General features: G+C 35.9%; 1 protein-coding gene across 3 annotated transcripts in view; it reads left to right on the top strand.

Annotated features, from left to right (window-relative positions):
- The window catches only part of MEMO1 (mediator of cell motility 1), a 119,668-nt gene that overhangs the window by 85,606 nt on the left and 16,971 nt on the right, over positions 1 to 17,091 (top strand). For 2 of the 3 annotated variants that reach the window (XM_032410241.1, XM_032410240.1), the window contains one exon: positions 13,318 to 13,460. The exons of the other annotated variant lie outside the window; for it this stretch is intronic. In XM_032410241.1, coding sequence (XP_032266132.1) covers positions 13,318 to 13,460 — 143 coding nt within the window. The remainder of the gene's footprint in view (positions 1 to 13,317; positions 13,461 to 17,091) is intronic. 3 annotated transcript variants of the gene reach the window in all.

Here is a 17,091-nt window from a genome sequence, read left to right as displayed (position 1 = left end):
GACCCTGGGATCATGACCTGAGCTGAAGGCAGACGGCTTAACCACCTGAGCCACCCAGGCGCCCTGAGACAGGAATTCTTAACCACACAATAGATACTCGCTGTGGTGAGTGAAAGAATGGGAGGCATATAGCAGCCTGTGATCCAAAGCAATTCTGAAATCTAGTCAGGGAACAGAGAATGTTCTTTGATTAGGGCTTGTTCTGACTTGTAGTAGTGGCTTCATAATTCCTTACTTTTCCGAGCCCTTGGGGCTTGGTCTTTTGGGCTCTTGGCTCTACTCGCTGACTCATTTTTACTTCTCCATGAAATGGGCCTTGTTTACACCTGAGTATTCATTTCTGTCTGCTTCATGTACGTGACAGTTTGAAAACTTAAAAGCCTCTTTTCATTTGGAACAGTGTTTATTTTAGTCTAAACTGGTAGAACTCCATTAAACATTGTGGGTTTTCTGTATATCAGATTATAAGTGCATTCCATTAGGCAATAGTCACACCCACAGTTCAGTGAGTGAGAGGACTCTCTCTACTTTGGATCCCAATATAGGGTCCTGTAAGGTTCTTAGAAGCCCTTTTGCCTACCTAAGAGAGAATGTAAGCCCAATCTTATTAAGTCTTTCTGTGGTCTTAATAAAGGATTTTAGAGATGAATTTTTGATTTGATGATTGTGAGCCCATGATTTATTGGCAGTACTCTGGATTTGATCTTTGTCTTCATGTTGTTTCTTTGACAGTCTTTTGCTATCTGTAGAGGCTAGTGACGAGACACAGCTATTTTCCAACCAAGCAACTCTTGTTTAGAAATATTTCCTTTAAATTCTGCTTGTAATTCCTTAAAGCTCATGTTTTTCTTTTTTTACCTTCTCATACTTGGCTACAAAGTAGCCAGTGACACTTTGAATATTTTGCCTGGAAATCCTAGCTAGATCTATAATAGGTTCACTAGGTATATTTTTAATGTCCCAAGTTATTATACCTGTGATCATTCTGCTGATTGTTCTGCCCATATATAATATGGGCCCCTTTTCTTCTGGCCTTGTGTGGCCATTTCCTTACTGCTCTGGCAGTTCCCTTTCTCCTCCTCGCCCTTCCAGCTTCTGCCTGCCTCAGTGTCCTCAAAGCCAGTGTTTTAGGTTTCTGTTCCAGTAGTACCCTTTCCAAGCACCACTTTTTATCTCACGTAATTTGTAGCATAACAAATTACCTCAAAGTGCCTATGTTTTTTGCTTATGACTCTGTGAACTAGAAGTTTGGTCAGGGGTGAGTGGTGACAACGGGTCTGTGTTCCATCTGCTGCCAGTTGAAGCAAGCTGACTTAGGCTGAAGGCTCTAGGGCACCCTCACTTCTTGTCTGGGGCTGCGATGCTGGTTGTCTACTGAAGCACCTTTGTTCTTGTCTCGGTGCTCTCCATCTCACCTGTTGTCACTTATCCTTCAGGGCCTGTCTCTTCATATGGTATCCCTCTCCTCAGATAGGCGTGGACTATCATGAGGTACATGGCAGTTGAGGGCAGCAAGAAAGCAAAACTAGAAATTTTCAGGCATCTTAATATCTGGGTTTGGAACTGGCACAGTGTTACTTAGGCCTCATTCTCCTCACTGTAAGTTGCAAGGCTAGGTTCAAGGGGAGGGAGAAAGAGATTCTACTTTTGATGGGAGGGGTGACATGGGCATTCAGGAGTGGGAGGAATTTTCAGGGATTATACTTGAAGATAGCTTACCATAGTACCACTGTAATTAAATAGCTCTTTTGGTGATTGCCTGCATATGTCCCCCTTCCTTGGTAGTCCCCTACCTGCTCCCTGCCTGAGGACAGCTTGTTTTTACTGTACTTTCTGTGCCCAGCTCAGGACCTGGTACACAAAAGGATTCCCGTAATTAACTGTTGAATGAATTAATAATGATCTTCCCATTATTAAATATTAAATTTTTTCCCAAAATGAGGTCAAATGTTCTTACTAACTGAGTTTCATATTATAGACATATTTCCATGTCATTTTTACTTCTTTTTATTGAGTATACGTAGAACTTTCTAGAATATGTCTGTATAATGCTTTAATCATTCGACCATTTAATTTTCTAACTTTTCTTTCATTTTTTTCACTATAGTCATTACAGATTTTTTAAATTAAATACCTAAGGTATTATTTATAATTCTGTGTGTTATCTTAAACAGATTTAAAGAATAATATTCATTAGAACTTTTAAAAGAAATAATGAGTAGTATAAGGGAGAAAACATAAAATGACCCATAATCTCCTTGCTTAGTTAACCCTATTGACATTAAAAAAATACTTGTACAGGACTGTACATGGTTTGAAGTGTCAACAGCATCAAGAAGCATAAAATGAAGAGTTAAAGCCTCCCTGCTTCCCCTCAACAGTATTCATTTGAGAGTAAACATTGTTATGTATATACTAACATATATGTGCTTGTATGTTTATATTATCTATATAAGATTTATATGTACAAATACTTATTTGTGTAAATTAAAACATGTAAACAAGAGATCATATCTTACATACTTTATTCCGATCCTTTTTTCCATATATTATCTTTATTATTGAAATGCATAATAATTTTTACATCGCTTATAATTGTATTGAGAGAGTTAAGTTAGGATATATAGAAACCATCTATCTTGAAAAAAAAAAAAACTAGTTAACTCTGAAGATTAATAGCATTGGATCCCAGCCCTTCTTTTTTCTTGTTCAGTTACCTTTAACATCCCCCCACATATTCCTCTCTCTGTATCATTCCCATTTACTGTTTGTTACAGTTTAAAATTTTAATTAATTGTTTTGGGTAATTTATATGCAGTAAAATGTACTCTTTAAGGCATAGAATTCTATGAGTATTGACAAATTCAGAGTTGTATATATTCATCACAGTCCAGATATAAAACAGTTCCTTTACGTCAACTTCACTATTTTTGTTCAGAAAAATGTGCAGAGTACATAGGATGCTTTAGTAACTTTGAAAATGTTTCATTGAGAGATATGGCACTATAAAACCATTCATGTTCACTATGAAAGTATCATCATTTTCTTCTTAGCCATTTAATACTTTCTGTTACTGCTAATATTTTGGAACATAGACAACTTGATAGTACAGTACAGTGTATTTAAATATGTTCCATCTTCTGCTTTAGGTTCTAGCCAGTCTTACAAATTCAGTGTGGTTAGGATTTGATAACTCTTGGAGTACTTAGACTATTATTAAAAAACAGCAACTTGATTTTACCCAGTTTACCCAGATTGTTAAGCTGCAGTCTTGTAATTCTTGTGTTTATCCATATTGATTATATGTTTGAGTTCCCTGAGTGAGAACACTACTATGGCTTTGTATGGTATTAAGTACTATTAACTGAACAGTTTTTCCTGTTCTTAATATCTTGCATTAGTATGGTACATTTGTTACAGTTGATGAAGAAATATTGATACATTATTAATAACTAGGTCCATAGTTTGATTAGGGTTCCCTTTTTGTGTTACATAATTTATGGGTTTTATCAAATGCCGGAAGTCCTTGTTATCTACCATTATAGTACCATACAGAATCATTTCACTGTCCTAAAAATCCCCTGTACTCTTCCTGTTCATCCTCTCCCCTTTCATTGCCCCTAACCATCCCCTGGTAACCATTTACCTTTTTACTATCTCCATAGTATATAGTCATATAGTTTCTGGAATGTCATATAATTGGAATCGTACAGTATGCAGCCTTTTCAGGTTGGCTTCTTTAACTTAATAGTATACTTTCAATATTCCTCCATATCTTTTTTTGGCTTGATAGCTTATTTCTCTTTATTGCTGAAGAATATTCTATTTTATAGATGTTCACAGTTTATCCATTCACCTATTAAAGGATTATTGATATAGTTGGATTAATATCTGTCATATTTGTTACTGCTTTGTACTTATTGCCCGTGTTCTTTATTTCTTTTTTGTTTTCTGTTATTCTGCCTTCTGTGGTTTTAATTGAGCATTTTAATGATTCCATTTTTTTCCTCTCAGCATATCAATTATAGTACTTTTTTTAAAAACCTTTTTTAGTGGTTGCTGTAAGGTTTACAACATGCATTTGCAACTAATCCAAGTGCACTTTAAAATACCACTGTACTGCTTCACAGGTATGCAAGTACCTTGCGGTGTTTCCAGTTTGTTCTTCCTGTTCCTGGTAACACTGCAGTCATTCATAAGCTATGATTACAACGCGTTGTTACTCTTAGTTTTTGAAGAAATTGTTGTCTCTTGGATTAATTAAGAATAAGAAAAATCAAATGAAATAAACTAAAGATGTTATTTTATCTTTATTTCTTCTCTAATGTGCTTTCTTTCTTAAAGTAGATCTGAGTTTCTGACCTATATCATTTTCCCTCTCTCTGAAGAACTTTTTACTAGTTTATAGCTCTGATTTTATTCTCTAGTACTTGCTATTTTGGGTTGAAAAAGGAATTCTTTACCACCACCTCAAGAACACACTAGAGACTTCTTTTATGATGTTTCTTTAAGTCACAAATAATGTATTTTATTATATATGGGGAATAATTAGGTAGGCTAGCAAACAAAACTCATTTTGTCCCCCTAATGGCAATTCTCCTCCCTTAAGTTTTTTTTTTTTTTAAAGATTTTTTTTATTTACCTGACAGAGACACAGCGAGAGAGGGAACACAAGCAGGGGGAGTGGGAGAGGGAGAAGCAGGCTTTCTGCTGAGCAGGTGGTTTAAGATATTTCCTGTCAAGTTTTAAAAATTTTGGTTAATATGCATTTTTCAAATGTTACAGAGCTACTTAACTGTACTAACCTGTGTGCAAGGAATGATGGGGAATAGAAAAATAAGCAAACATTGTGTATTTCCTCAGCATATAGCCTGGTAAGAAAGATAAGAAATGTGGGGTGCCTGGGTGGCTCAGTCGTTGGGCGTCTGCCAGGGTCCTGGGATCAAGCCCTGCATTGGGCTCCCTGCTCAGTGGGGAGCCTGCTTCTCCCTCTCCTGCTCCCACTGCTTGTGTTCCCTCTCTCCCTGTCTCTCTCTCTCTGTCAAATAAATAAATAAAATCTTTTTTAAAAAAAGAAAGATAAGAAATGTATATAATTAGATGTAATATAATTCCAAAATGTATTAAGTGCAGTTGAAGAGTCTATGGGATCCCAAAAAGGGGATGTGGGAGCAGAGAGATAAACTTAGGGGAGCATATAAGTGGCTTCCTGGCATAGATAGCATTTAAGTGGACTTTGAAGATGGCTGTAATTTTCACAAAGTGGGGCAGGTTTCTGTGGGAAAGGGAGTTCTGTAAATAGAAAGTATAGGAGTAGGAAAACCTGGGGCTTAAGAACGGAAAGCTATTTACCTTAGCTTAAGGAAGTTGCAAAAAGGCTTGCCTAGTAACTGAGGTATGTCTGTAGATGTTTTTTGTTTGGCCTGTATAGTTAGAAAAAGTTTTCTTTATATATGAATATTTTTAATTGGATATTAGTCCTACCACTTCCTGTTATCTTATACCTTATCCAACTTTTAATGCATGTATAATACTAACCTGGAGCTGGAGGCATTTGGGTAGGTGACCTGTAGAAACACAGAGTAAGAGAGGCAGGATTTGGAAGTTGGAACAGTAGGTTGGGACCATTTTATAGAGGTCATTGAATGTCATTGTAAGATATTTGTATTTTATTCTGTGATTGGTATAGAGCTAGTAAAAGTTCCTCGTCAAAGGAAGGACATGGTTAGAACTTGAAATCATAAGCATATTACTCTTTTTTTCTTTTCTTTTAAGTAGGTTCCATGTCCAGTGTGGGGCTTGAACTCACGACCCTGAGATCAAGAGTCGCATGCTCTACCGACTAAGCCAGCCAGGTGTCCCAAATACTACTCCTTGACGGTGTGATGGTACAGTGCAGGATGGATTAGAGTTGGAAAGGGTTGTTAGAAGTAGTTTAGTAAAGAGATCATGGGGCTTTGAACTAAGGCAGTGGCAGATGGGTAGCTACCGAGCAGATGGTGGGAGACACTGGAAGGTTAGAATCTGCAGAACTTGGTCAATGTTTCTGTCTGGGGGAGTAACATGGTTTTAAGAGCATGCAGGAGTGAAAGGCCTAATAATGTGCCATTATCAGAGATGGTAAAGCCAGAAATAGGTATAAGTTTAAGGGAATATAGGGCATGGAAATGTTGACTTGTTCTTAATAAAATATGGGAATTCATAATTTTGACAGCAAGCTTAACCAATTTGTGATAAGATTATTTTGCTTCAGGTGGTTGAGTAGTACCTGAAATATGCCTGCCCTTGTGTAAACCTTTTTTCTCAGTATTCTTACTCAAATGGAAATTAAGAAAGATACCTAACCTTTGAAGTTCATTTTGGTAATCTGATTAGATTCACTTAACTGATGAAACAGCAAAGACTTATAATGACTTAAATATTTTTTAAAGATTTTATTTATTTATTTATTTATTTTTAGATTTTATTTATTTTTCAGCAGAGAGATAGCGAGAGAGGGAACAGAAGCAGGGGGAGTGGGAGAGGGAGAAGCAGGCCTCCCGCCAAGCAGGGAGCCCGATGTGGGACTCGATCCCAGGCCCTGGGATCATGACCTGAGCCAAAGGCAGACACTTAATGACGGAGCCACCCAGGCGCCCATATAATGACTTATATCTTAATCTGAGTTGTCATTGATAGCTAGCTTGCCTCCCTGTTTTCCCTCTCTCTTCCTCCTTCCCCAGTTCTTTGGTTCTGCCTGATGTTTTCTGGATCTTTTTAGTTTGTTCTTTCTTATAGTGAGTGAAAGTATTCTGTACAAAGTCTATATGCATGTCTCTGTGGTCTGAAGGTGAATTTGATCAGAAAGAAAAGATGAGAAATTATTTTTTATAAGGCTCCCCTAAAACTCTGCAGTTATGATTCCTTTATGCCACTTTGCCTTTAACACCTGTTTCAAGGGTTCCACCACCAGCCTTACATTTGAAGGTTCATTAGAAGGACTCACAGTTTATTCATGATTATGGTTTATTGGAAAAGATAGGATACACAAGAGGACCGGCAAGGGAAAAGGACACACCAGGCAGAATCTGGAGGGATCCAGGTGGAGGCTTCCAACATTCTCTCTCTCATAGGATGGGCTGAATAGAATGTGCTTCCTCCACCAGTGTAACACATGTGCAATTTTTCTGGCCAGGGAAGCCTGCTTTAAGATTCAAAATCCAGGATTTTGATTGGGGGCTGATCATGTAGGGACTCTCTGCCTGCCTAAATAGCCCCAGCTACTGAAATTCTAGACTCTCAGAAGGAAAGTGGGTGTTTGCCATTATCATTTTGTTTACAATCCAGGTTAACTGGTACGGTGTCCCAAGTGGGTAAAACAGCCTTAATCAACGTAAGGAAGGAACAATGTAAGAGCCAAGGGCTAGTCTTTGCAAGCAGCCCCTTCTAAAAATTGCTGCAACAGACCTGCTAGGTTAATTCTCCTGCAAGATTCCCATTCCTCTTTTTCCAATTCGAGGCTGCCATAAGTTTCTGACTCAATTAAATGCCGTTCTAACGCTTCTTATATCTTGTGTTTGTATTAGATCTTAAAATTTCACTTTTCCTTTCTGATTGTGGCCTCAGTCAAGGTCCTCAGATACTAGAATGTAGATTTTTAATGCACTGTGCCTTCAAGAGTATTGGTGATATAGTAATATTTGTTTTTAAAGGGAGTGTTCCTCTCATGGTTCTGGGATTTCAGTTCTTTTTAGTCTGTTACACATCTTGGATATATTAATTTTCTGCGGTATGGTTTAAGGTATAGGACAGAAAAAGAAGAGATAAAACTTTCCTCTCCATTACTGAAGTGCTCATAAGAGCCTTGTAAGCAAGGTAAGTATTATTAACTCTATTTCTACTAATGACCAGTTGAGGCTTAGGGTGGTTCTAGGTAACCTGCTGCAGGTAGCACAGTTTGCAGGGGGCAAAGGTGGGTTTTCTTTTTTTTTTTCTTTTAGCAGCTCTATTGAAATATGATTTACATCCTATAAAATTCACTCACATAAGAGTACAACTCAATGATTCTTAGTTAAATTTATAGAGTTGTGCAATCATTCTCATAATCTAGTTTGAGAATATTTTCATTACACGAAAAAGAAACCTTGTGTGCATTTGAGGGCAGTTCCGGCTCTGACTCTCAATTTTTTTTTTTTTTAAGATTTTATTTATTTATTTGGGAGAAAGAGAGAGCATGATCTGGGGGAGAGGCAGATGGAGAGGGGGATGCAGACTCCCTGCTGAGCAGGGAGCCTGACGCGGGGCTCCATTCCAGGACCCTGGGATCATGACCTTAGCCGAAGGCAGATGCTTAATCGACTGAGCCACCCAGGTGCCCCTCTGACTCTAATTCTTAAGCAACCATTTATCTGATTTCTGTCTCTGTAGATTTGTATTTTCTGGAAATTTCATATGAATGGAATCATATGAAATGTCTTTTGTATCTATCTATCTATCCTTTTCCCTTAGCATACTGTTTTTGAGGTTCATCCATGTTGTAGTATATATCAATAGTTCATTCCTTTTTATTGCCAAAGTTATTACATTATGTGAATATACCATATTTTGTTTATCCATTCACCAGTTGATGGACATTTAGGTCACTTCCATTTTTGGCTAGTAGGAATAATGTTATAAAGATTCTTCTACAAGTCTTTTTGTGAACATATGTTTTCATTTCTCTTGAATAGATACTTAGGAATGATGTGGCTGGGTCCTATAAATCTATGTTTTAACTCTTTCAGAAACTGCCAAACTATTTTCTAAAGTGATGGCACCATTTTATATTCCAGCAGCAATGCGTGAGGGTTCTAGTTTCTCTCTATTCTGGCCAATACCTGTTATTGTCAGTCTTTTTGATTACAACCATTCTGATCGATGTATAGTGTAACCTCATTTGGTGTTAATTTGCATCTTTCCAGTGACTCATGATGTTGAGCAACTTTTCAGTGTTGTTATTAGTCATTTGTATGTCTTCTCTTGTGTAATGTCTGTTCATATATTTTGCCCTAGTTTAAATTTGATAATTTGTCTTTTTACTGAGTTGTAGGAGATTTGACGTATTCTAGATACAGGTTATTTTGCTTTGTTGAAGAGCAAAAGTTTTTGATGAATTCATTTTATCATTTTTTTCTTGTGTGGATTTAGCTTTTGGTGTATTTAAGAAATCTTTGTTTAATTCAGGGTAACAGAGATTTTCTCTTCTTGAACAGGAATCAGCAAACTACCCTCTGCAGACCACATCTGGCCCACAACTTGTTATTGTAAATGTTTTATTGGAACATAGCCATCCACACCCACTCATTTACATATCACCTGTGGCTGCTTTCTCTTTACAGTGACAGTTGAGTGGTTATGGAGATTGTATGGCACCCAAAACTGAAAATATTTATTATTTACTTTGTGGACCCTTTAAAAAGATTGTTGCTGACCCCTGTTCCAGAAGTGTTGTTATTTTAGCTCTTATAGATATGTCTGTTACCCAATTTGAGTTAATTCTTGTGTGTGGTATGAGGTAAAGATCTAAGTTCACCTTTTTTTTTTTTTTTTTAATATGGTTATTCAGTTATTCCAGTACCATTTATTGAAAACACTATCCTGTAAGTAATGAGTCATTTTCCTTTTGCTGCTTTTAAGATTTTCTCCATGTCTTTGACTTTCATCAGTTTTATTATAGTGTATCTAGATGGATATCTCTTTGTGCTTATTCTACTTTGGGTTGTTGAGTCTCTTGGAACTGTAGATTAATGTTTTTCATGAAATTTGGAAAGTTTTCAGCCATTATTTTTTCTGCTAGTTTTACTGTACCTCTTTTTGGGACTCCTGTTGTATGCGTCCTGGTATGTTTGATGTTGTCTACAAGTCTCCAGTGCTCTGTTCTTTTTTCTTCAAATCTTTTTTTTTTCTCTCTACAGATTGGATGATTTATTTTATCTTTAATTTCACAGCTTCTTTATGTAATATTTTCAGACCATCTAGTAAATTTTTAATTTCATTTGCTATACTTTTCAACTCTAAAATTTCCATTTAGTTCTTTTTAATAGCTTGCATTTCTTTGTTGATATTTACTACTTATTTAGTCATTGCCATATTTTAACTTTTTAAAGCATAGTTTCCTTGATTTTTTTGAACATATAATAATTATTTTGAAGTCTTTGCTAAATCTGGTCCCATGTGGATACAGCTTCTAATGGCTACTTTTTTTTTTCTTTTTCCCCTGAGAATGTGTTACACTTTCTTGTATTTGTGGCTCGTAATTTTTTCTTAAAACTGGACTCTTAAAATCATGTATTATAGCAACTTGATTCTGGTTTTATTAAAATTTTCTACAGGTGGTAGTGGTGGTGGCGGTTGTTTCATTCGTTCTTCATTCACTTTTTTTTTTTTTTTTTTGAGTAACTTTGTTGGCCTGGTATGCAGAATTTACCCCTCCCAAAATTGTGGCTACTGATGTATCTCCTCAGCTTTTCAAAATTTCTTATAATTTGGCTTTCTAGAGTTCACCTTTGTGTCTGCATTGCTTAGTGCTTAGCTAATGATTGGTTGGAGGCTGTGATTGAACACCTTGGGCCAGTAAGGCTTTCATCCTCTGCTGGTGGATTAGGTATAGTTTGGGGAGCATATTCAAAATTTGGGCCATTTTCTAGCTTGCCTCCTTTCCTTTCTCTTGGGTCTTCTCTGGTCTCCCTATGTGTGCATGCGGATTTCCAGTCAGCCTGGGATGTGTGATGTTGGTTTCTCTCAGGTCTCCACTTTCCCTTGGGCATGCTCTCCTAATTAGCTGGCATTTTGGGGTAGCTTGGGACCTTATGGGTCTCCCCTGCACATATGTGCTTGCTGCCTTCTACTCAGACGGGGTTATGTGGAGGGCATCAATCCTTTCTTCAGAATATGTGAATTTATCGGGTCCCTCTGTGGCTCTCTTCTTTCCAGAATCTCCCTGTTGAATTTCTAGGTACTCCTCAGGTTTGTGGCTTGCCGCCACTGGTGCTGTAATCTCAGGCTACCAGAGCTACAGGCCTTTCTGTTTCCTGCTGGGTGTGAGTTTTCTGCTCTCAGCTCCAAATCAAAGTCAGTTCCCTTCAGCAATGAAGCTGCTGGTTTTCACAGCCAACCTCATCATGTTGGTGGAGTGGGGCAGGGGGATGGAGGTAGCTCCTGGTAAGAAGCCAGACTCCTACTGTTCTTCCCGAGAAGTTCAGTTATTTTACATGAATAAACTATTCTTATTGTGTTTTTTGTCTGGTTAATTTCTAGAGCACAAAATGGTTTTTTTTTTTTTTTTTTGACAGTTTTGTAATTATTTTTTGAGGGTGAGATTTTGTACACCCTCGCTGGGGAAGACCAAATTGACAACTTGAATTCTAAAATCTAGGAATATTACATTTCAAAGCCAAATGTTCTTTTTTCTAATTCATACTTTGTGGAAATACAGGACAACAAGTAAATTTTTTTTTTTTTTTTTTTAGAAATAACAAGGAGGTAGATGTTGATTCAAAGCTTAGATTTCTAAGTATGAGCCTTTTACTTTGGTATAGATAGATTTGCAAGCTGAGGCTGAGGGTAAGTGAATGGTTTGGTGGCTCTATGGAATCGTAGACATGTATTATTTCTTTAGAGTGAGCCAATGATTGTTGACAAAGTACTTTCCCGGTAGTGTTTCTTACTTCGTAGCAATTTTAAAAAATAGATACTGTAATTATGATCATTTTACAGATAAGGAAATACATTTTTAGATTAGTAATTTACCCACCCTCTCAACTTTTATTATGTGACGGAGATGGTACTTGAACCTATTTCTTCTGACTTCTTGTTTTTTATACTCTATGTAACTGCGCCCCTACCATGTTATATAATTACTTACATACTCCTTGATGATCTTTATTTATTTATTTATGTAGATAGTACTTGAAGTTAGAACAGTTCATAACAATCTTCTTGAATTTTTACTAGAGCTCAAATTCTTTCCTTTCAAATGATAATCACTCTTAACTTATTGAAGAGCCCCTATTCATTCATGCAGTTGTTCAGCAAACTGGTAAAAGAGTCAGAGAAAGAGATATTCCATGGCAGCTTCCTCTGCCAGCTTCCTCTTTTTTTCTTACTCCATAGATGCAGATTCTGCCCAAGAAGCCCCTGCATTGCAGAGGGACTGGAGATCTGTATGATCTGTTTATTTCGCAATTGACAAGGGTAAGGGGGTCTTTCTGGGGGAGGCGCTTGGGTGCCCTGAATTTAGCTTTATGAAGCTGGGCTAACACTTATTTTGGGAATAAACTTAAACTTAGTATTTTTAAAAACTCTTTTATGAATTCTGTTTGTCCTACATCAGTTAAGTGTCAGATTATCATATTAAAAAGCATTTATTATAATGGTGATTTTTTTTTTTTTTTTTAAAGTCCTGTTCAGAACAAGTCAGACAAACATGATTCACGCTTCTAAAATTCCAATCTGGGATCATTTAGAATATAAATAATATTGAATATATGTAAGTAAAATTTCACTGTAATGAAAATTTTAAAAGGCTTTGGATGAACATCTATTTCTATAGCCCATCATAGTTATTCTTTATTAATCTGCTCTGTTCCTTTTCCATAAATCTGTCAATCTGTAGAGTGAAAAAGGGACTTGTGGGTATGTCATAAACATTGTGGGTGGGTGTGGTGTCTTTTTCTTGCTGCTAGAAATTAATACCTACTTCCTTGAATTCTATGTCCACCCTAGATGCCAGTGAAATTTGAGTTGTATCTTCATACTGTCCTGTATCTCTTTATTAGTGTAGGTATAAGGTGCAGTTGGTGTTTCTTATGGGAGCCAAGATTAAGTTTTGTAGGTCTCACTTGGTAGGTTTATAAAGTGCCAGAAGTGGTGGTATTTATAACAGGATAGGATTAAAATATTGAGGAAGAGTTTAATGCTCTTTTAAAATTGCGGAAGGATTAGGCAGATGATTGTAGCTTTGATGGGTAGTTGAGAAGACTTGACTTGGTGATGGTCTGATGGGCTTATTTTTATATTTGAGGACATTATTACACCTGCTAGTAAAATAGCTTTGTTTACCTAAAGAAGTATTGTACATTTCTGTATTTAAATAGATATTTTTAGTATTCTGTATCTCTCTTATTTTTAAATGGTCTTCTTTAAACATTTCATTTATAGATTAAAAAATTCAACAGTATGTATCTTACTATTACCATTATTAATAAATGTTCCACTTTTTAGTGCCAACACATTGGAAAACTATTTTTATTCTTCTACTTCTTAAATGACTTTTTTTTTTCTTTTTCTGTTTTCTTTAAGCCATAAGGATGAGTTTACCATTATTCCTGTACTGGTTGGAGCTCTGAGTGAGTCAAAAGAACAGGAATTCGGAAAACTCTTCAGTAAATATCTAGCGGATCCTAGTAATCTCTTTGTGGTTTCTTCTGATTTCTGCCATTGGGGTAAGTTCTAGATTTTAACGTATTATGGTAGATAATATATACTTGTGGTTAATGGTATCTTTTCACTCTAAGCTCTGATTTTCAGTTCCTTATCACTTCCCTTGGAAAGTTTTACTTTTATCTGCAATGTTTAAAAGTGAATAAAAAAGTCTTTTAAAAAGGATCAGATTATGATAGTGGATTATGGATACATTTCCAAAGGCGACTGGTATAATTGGATTCACACTGTGAGGGCATCCTTGCTTAGCCACTTACATTAGTGGGAGTTAAGATCTTTTAACCCTATTTCCAGGTTGAGTTGAGTGGTAGATTCTCTGAAGTTAGTTTTTTTCATAGATATAACAAATACTCTTCTTTAGAAGGTAGAAGAGCACTGTGTGCTATGCCAGTCCTTTTCCGCATTTCTTTTTTTGTAATTAGTGTTTTTTTCTTTCTACTTTTCCTTTGGTACTTAATTTTTGCCATCAGTTTAGAACTACCCTCCAAAGAATGTAACATGTTGGCTATTAGCATTGTGGTCTTCGTTGGTAATGGTTTATAAGGGTAAGGACTCTTAAGTGATTTTTGTTATTGTGAATAAAAAGAGTAAGGAAACTTCACAGTAAATAGATCATAAAGAAAGACATTTGTGGATGCCTCTTTGAGTAAATTTTATTTTTTGAGTCTTTGAATATAATTTGCTCTCCTTTATCCATTGCTGTTCTAGAGTATTTTTGAATCCTGTTCCTTTTAGGACATCTCTCATTGGCTTGAGGATGCCAATATCTGTTCATCCTTCAGTTATTTCTTTGATTATAGAGAAAACATAAGGCACAAGACTATAAATTTTAAGATAGAGTACTAGAATGGCCAGAAAAACATCCTCAATGAGATATAGGGAGCCCTGGCTTTATGTGTCTTAAGCATTGATTACCAGAGTTGACTCAATATCTGTCCTGGTTAGGCTGGTATTTTCTCTTACCTTGCTCTGTGAATGGCGTTGAGATCATTTTAAGAGAGCTATCCTCCCTTATAGATAAGTATTTTGGTTTAAGGCACTAATTTCTCATCTGGGGCTGATTGTCTTATGAGGGGGCATTTGGAAATGCCTGGAGACATTTTTGGTCATTACAGTGGGGTGGGGTTGGAAGTGGGGATGCTTTAGGCATCTACTTAGTGGAGTCCAGAGAAGCTGCTAAATAAACATCCTCTAATGCCCAGGACAGTCCTCATCAAAGAATTATCCTGCCCCAAATATCTAGTGCTGAGGTTGGGAAGTCCTGGCTTAGGTTATGCAGGTAGGTATGCTACCTTACCAAACTCCCTAAGAGGTTCTCAGGGTTCTTTAATAATCAATTCTATTGGCTAGTTGGTTTGCTACCTTTGGCAGAAGTTATTTTTTATGGATTATAAGTATATTACTTAGATGTGAGGACTGGGTAGATGCTTGGAAATTCTGATGTTTAGTCATAGTTGATCTTAAAAACTAAGGAGTATCATTGTTGAAAAAAGGGTATTTTTCTCAGTATTGTGAATTTGCGTTGGTAATAAAGCATGTCCGTATGTTTTAGAAATTAAAAATTCTTGAAGCATGTGTCCCCTCCCTCTTCACTTTTAAGGCTCTTATGAATCACTTTAAATTACTTTTATGATTTAAATAATCAGTTCCCCTGATATTGTTCTTTAGAATCTGGGTTCTCCCTCAAGGTTGGTACCATGTGCAATCACAGCATAAATCCACACAAAAATCAGTAGATGCTTTAAAATTGCTCTTTTCTGTTGAATCATTCTTTTTACCTCATTAATGAGTTCTAAAGCAAACAAGCCCTAGTCCAAGTACTGTATTTAAGTACAATATTGAGAGAGAAAGATGAATTTTATAGTCTACCTAGATTCTTGGAAAGTTATTTAGGCCATTTGATCTTCTGTGTTTTAGAAAATTTTGGCATTTAAATTGTAAGCTAGGATTTCCTGGTGCTAATTACAAATAAGAACTCAGAATTTCCAAAGGTTGGTAGATGTTAGTTATGAGAATTATCCAGAGACTAAAACATATTTATATTTACATTTGGTGGTTAAGTAATAGAACTTTTCCAAGTGTTTGTTTTTTTAGTATCACTGTCACTAACAATACTCATTAAGTGCTTACTTTGTACTTATGGAAAGCACTGTACTAATTCTTATTAGGAAATTCGATGAAGATCTGGGGATAAGTGGAAGGTGTTGCATGGATACTATTCCAAGATTGGTAGTTTCCCTTCTACAATAGTAATAATAACCATCATTCTTGTAAAGTAAGATTCATTTTCTATTTTATATGCCTAATTGAAGTAATATGAATAATTGGCTAGTTATGGGTTAAAATGTCTTAGAAATTTTCATATTTCTCAAATTTCATGCTCTGGTGACATTGGTCATCTTTTCTAAATTAATGAATGTTATACTTCCATTTCAAAAATCTAGTTTTTTCTTCTGAGGATATTTCTTAATGGTTTCTCCTTCTTCTTCTTGTCCTTCTTCTTCTTCTTTGTAAGGATACTATATAGATTGATTTTACCATATCAAAGTAATGATAACACTGAATTAGAAATCATTTCACAGGAAGAATTCAGCTCCTCACATACTCAGAGATATTAAAAGTTTCATTGAGTTAAGCTGTCAACACCCTGTACATTTCTAAATAGCTGATTTTTGAGGAAAAATCACTTAATTGATTATGGTACAGTTGACAAGTTACTCAGATGCCTACAGTGGAATTTCGTTTTGTTCAATAATGTATTAGACTACTAGCAGTGACAACATTTTTCATTTCTATTCATTATTTCTATTATGTCCAGCTTCTGTTAAAAATAAGGCAAGAGGTTTGGTGTTAGAGACAGTGATTGGAAGGGTTTTGCCTGGTTGATTTTACTTGTTAGCCAATATCCATTACAAGAATGACTTTATTTTTTTTAAGTGTACTTTGCTTTAAAAATTTTCGTCTTTCAGATCCCATTTAAATTTTATAAGGACTTGAAAAAAACATCAGAGAGAGAAAAAGTAGGAAAATTAAAATATTCTCAAGTTTTCTTTTTGGGTGGGAAAAGCTAAGGGAGAGTGGGAACCTAGATTCTATTATGCCCCTTCTTTTTGTCCCTTCATTTGAATACCCCACCCCGCCAGAAAAAAAAAAAAAACCCTCACCATTTCAATTTCTGTCTTTTATTTTATCGTTAGTCTGAACCACATGAAAATTAGCCCAATAGGGTCATGTTTCCTAGTTAACACTTGATGATCTACCTCATTTCACCCTTCCTGCTACTACCAAGGATTGTGGTCTAAGTGAAGGACATTTGCTGCTAGTATTTGATTTTTACTATGGTTAGGTAATGTTATCTCCATACTTTTTCTGATCAAGTTTCTTGTCCTATAAGATGGCTCCATATAAGAGAATTTTGACTGGGCCTATTTTAGTTTTTCTAATTGGTGGAATTTTCGTTCTGTTTTCCTAACTTTCGTTTTTGCTCTTCTCCATATATATAATATATACTGTTAATATTTATACTTTCCTGATCTCCCTGAAATTTATATTTTCACATTTAGATTATTGACAGCTTTCATTAACATAATTTCTAATTAACTTCTAAGAAGTTTCTAAATGAAACTGCATCTA

This window comes from Phoca vitulina, unplaced genomic scaffold, assembly GCF_004348235.1.
Source record: "Phoca vitulina isolate PV1807 unplaced genomic scaffold, GSC_HSeal_1.0 scaffold12, whole genome shotgun sequence".
Taxonomy (NCBI): Eukaryota; Metazoa; Chordata; class Mammalia; order Carnivora; family Phocidae; genus Phoca; species Phoca vitulina.
The sequence above is the reverse complement of the archived record's forward strand: the minus strand, read 5'-3'. Positions and strand labels throughout refer to the sequence as shown.